Source organism: Hibiscus syriacus, unplaced genomic scaffold, assembly GCF_006381635.1.
Source record: "Hibiscus syriacus cultivar Baekdansim isolate YM2019G1 unplaced genomic scaffold, ASM638163v2 tig00110223_pilon, whole genome shotgun sequence".
In the NCBI taxonomy this organism is placed as follows: domain Eukaryota; kingdom Viridiplantae; phylum Streptophyta; class Magnoliopsida; order Malvales; family Malvaceae; genus Hibiscus; species Hibiscus syriacus.
Genome location: NW_024062636.1, coordinates 53211 through 55052, shown reverse-complemented (window position 1 = coordinate 55052; position 1842 = coordinate 53211). Strand labels below are relative to the sequence as shown.

General features: G+C 37.1%; 1 protein-coding gene across 1 annotated transcript; it reads right to left on the bottom strand.

The window, feature by feature from the left end:
* Positions 1–1580, bottom strand: LOC120114350 (dof zinc finger protein DOF4.6-like). Its single transcript, XM_039135290.1, has 3 exons — positions 1474–1580; positions 464–1284; positions 1–233 (listed from the first exon to the last, which is right to left on the bottom strand). The coding sequence occupies exons 1-3, from the start codon at positions 1495–1497 to the stop codon at positions 188–190; spliced, it is 891 nt and encodes a 296-aa protein (XP_038991221.1). The 5' UTR covers positions 1498–1580; the 3' UTR covers positions 1–187.
* Positions 1581–1842: the final 262 nt, after the last annotated feature.

Here is a 1842-nt window from a genome sequence, read left to right as displayed (position 1 = left end):
CAACCACGAATCCCTTACAAACTTGAAAATTATAAAATTATTTATTGTTATTTGTACTTGCACTCAATAGGGTTGCCCTTCTGCTGGGTTTTGATACAGGATAAAAATGGCTAAGGGGATGAACACCTCTTCTCTCCTACACTTATACCCTAAAAACAATTTGGCTTAGCTTCATAGATATCTTCTTCTACCTTAACATAGTATGCCCCTGTGTCACCTTTAGTGAAGCCAACCTAAAAAGCTTCAAATTCCCACCATAATTGAAGATAAATAATTATGATAAAGGAGAATCATCATCATATAGAGAGAGAGATCAAGGAAACCCATGTATATCTTCTGTTAGTTATGAAGAAATCCAAACAAGTCACCCACTTTAAGAAATCAACAAAAAAGGTTTTAAAAAAATGAAAACCCAAGAAAATGAAAAAAAGAAAAGACCCATATTAATTTTCATCTTCTTTACCATGATCCTCCACCTAACATTCCAGCCCAATAACCAGCTGAATCATCTTTCTCTTTATGTTGCTCCATATCAGTAGTGCTCGAGACTTGCTTTAGATCTTCTAATGGAAACAAAAGCCTCCCGGTTGTCTCTTGAACCCCGTGGAGATCTCCATAGCCACTTTGAAGCCCATCCAGGGAGAAATTTAGCGTAGGTTTAAAGTCTTGCATGGGAAAACCAGATGCATAAACTGAATTCGGATCTGGAACCGGCATGGGAATATTGAAAAAATTCAATCCCCTGGAAGAGACTCCAGTTAGCAACTCCAAAGCCGGGAATTGAGATGTAGATGTAGTAGGGGAGGAGGAAGAAGAAGTAGGAATCTGGTTCTTATTATTGTTTTCTAAGCTATTTGGAACCAATTCAGTGATACTCCTATAACCTTGACTACCTGCTGCTGCTGCGAAAGCTAGGTTGAGATCTTGCTCATCATGGATCTTAGGGTTTTGAGTAGAACACTGCGACAAGCTTGGTGGTGTTAGCAGAGCAGGAAGCTTTTTGGATGATGATAAAGAAGAAGAAGAAGATCTTTTGTTCTTTCTTGAACCACCTCCAACGGGGATGTTTCTGAGGGAACCACCTTCAGTCCAGTACCTTCTACAAGTCTTGCAAAAGTACCTAGGTTGAGTGAGACTGTAGTTGTTGTAATAGCAGAATTTGGTGTTGGTTGAGTTGCACCGTGGACAGTTCAATGCTTGTTCCTTTTGAGGCCTTATCTTCCTCTCTAAACCTCCTGGTTTTGGACATGTATTCATCTCTTGTATTGGTTTCACCACAATCTCCTACAAAAACAAAGATAAACACAATAGAAAAAAACATCTGTTTCTTTTCTTTTGCACAATTTAGAGCACTGACATCTTTTGCAAAAGAAAAGCACCCAATAAACATACAATTGACTCGAAAGTATTCCTTTGAAAAAAGCTAAAAAAAAAAGTTCGATAAAGAGAAGAAGAGGTGATATATCTCTCTACCTGGTGCCATTGAGCAGTACCCATGGATGAAACTCGAGAAGAAAAATCACTAGTATTATAAGTCTTCAATATAAGAAAGAAAGAAAGAAAGTAAGAATCAATCCTTTTCGTCTTGAAACTGGGCTTGACAAGCAGGGAAAATGAAATGTTTGCTGCCTTCTGAGTGCATTCTATGCATATGTATAATGCATCACCATGCTTTATGGGTTGTGTGTAAGAGAGAGAAATGGGACGTTTTGTATAATACTATTTATAAATAAGAACCAACTGGGAATATTTGTTACTGCAAATACAATACTTATAAATATGTAATATATAGTTTGTGAATAAAACATTGTGGTTGGTTTTATGTGTTACATATCCTTTTAC

What these genes read in the sequence shown, in the direction of transcription:
- LOC120114350 (XM_039135290.1), bottom strand. Translation starts at nt 1,497, where the DNA reads ATGGGTACTGCTCAATGGCACCAG. An exon ending in GTACTGCTCAATGGCACCAG is followed by an intron (nt 1,285 to 1,473) that starts GTAGAGAGATAT and finishes TTGTTTTTGTAG; the next exon opens with GAGATTGTGGTGAAACCAAT. An exon ending in ATGTTAGGTGGAGGATCATG is followed by an intron (nt 234 to 463) that starts GTAAAGAAGATG and finishes GAAGCTTTTTAG; the next exon opens with GTTGGCTTCACTAAAGGTGA.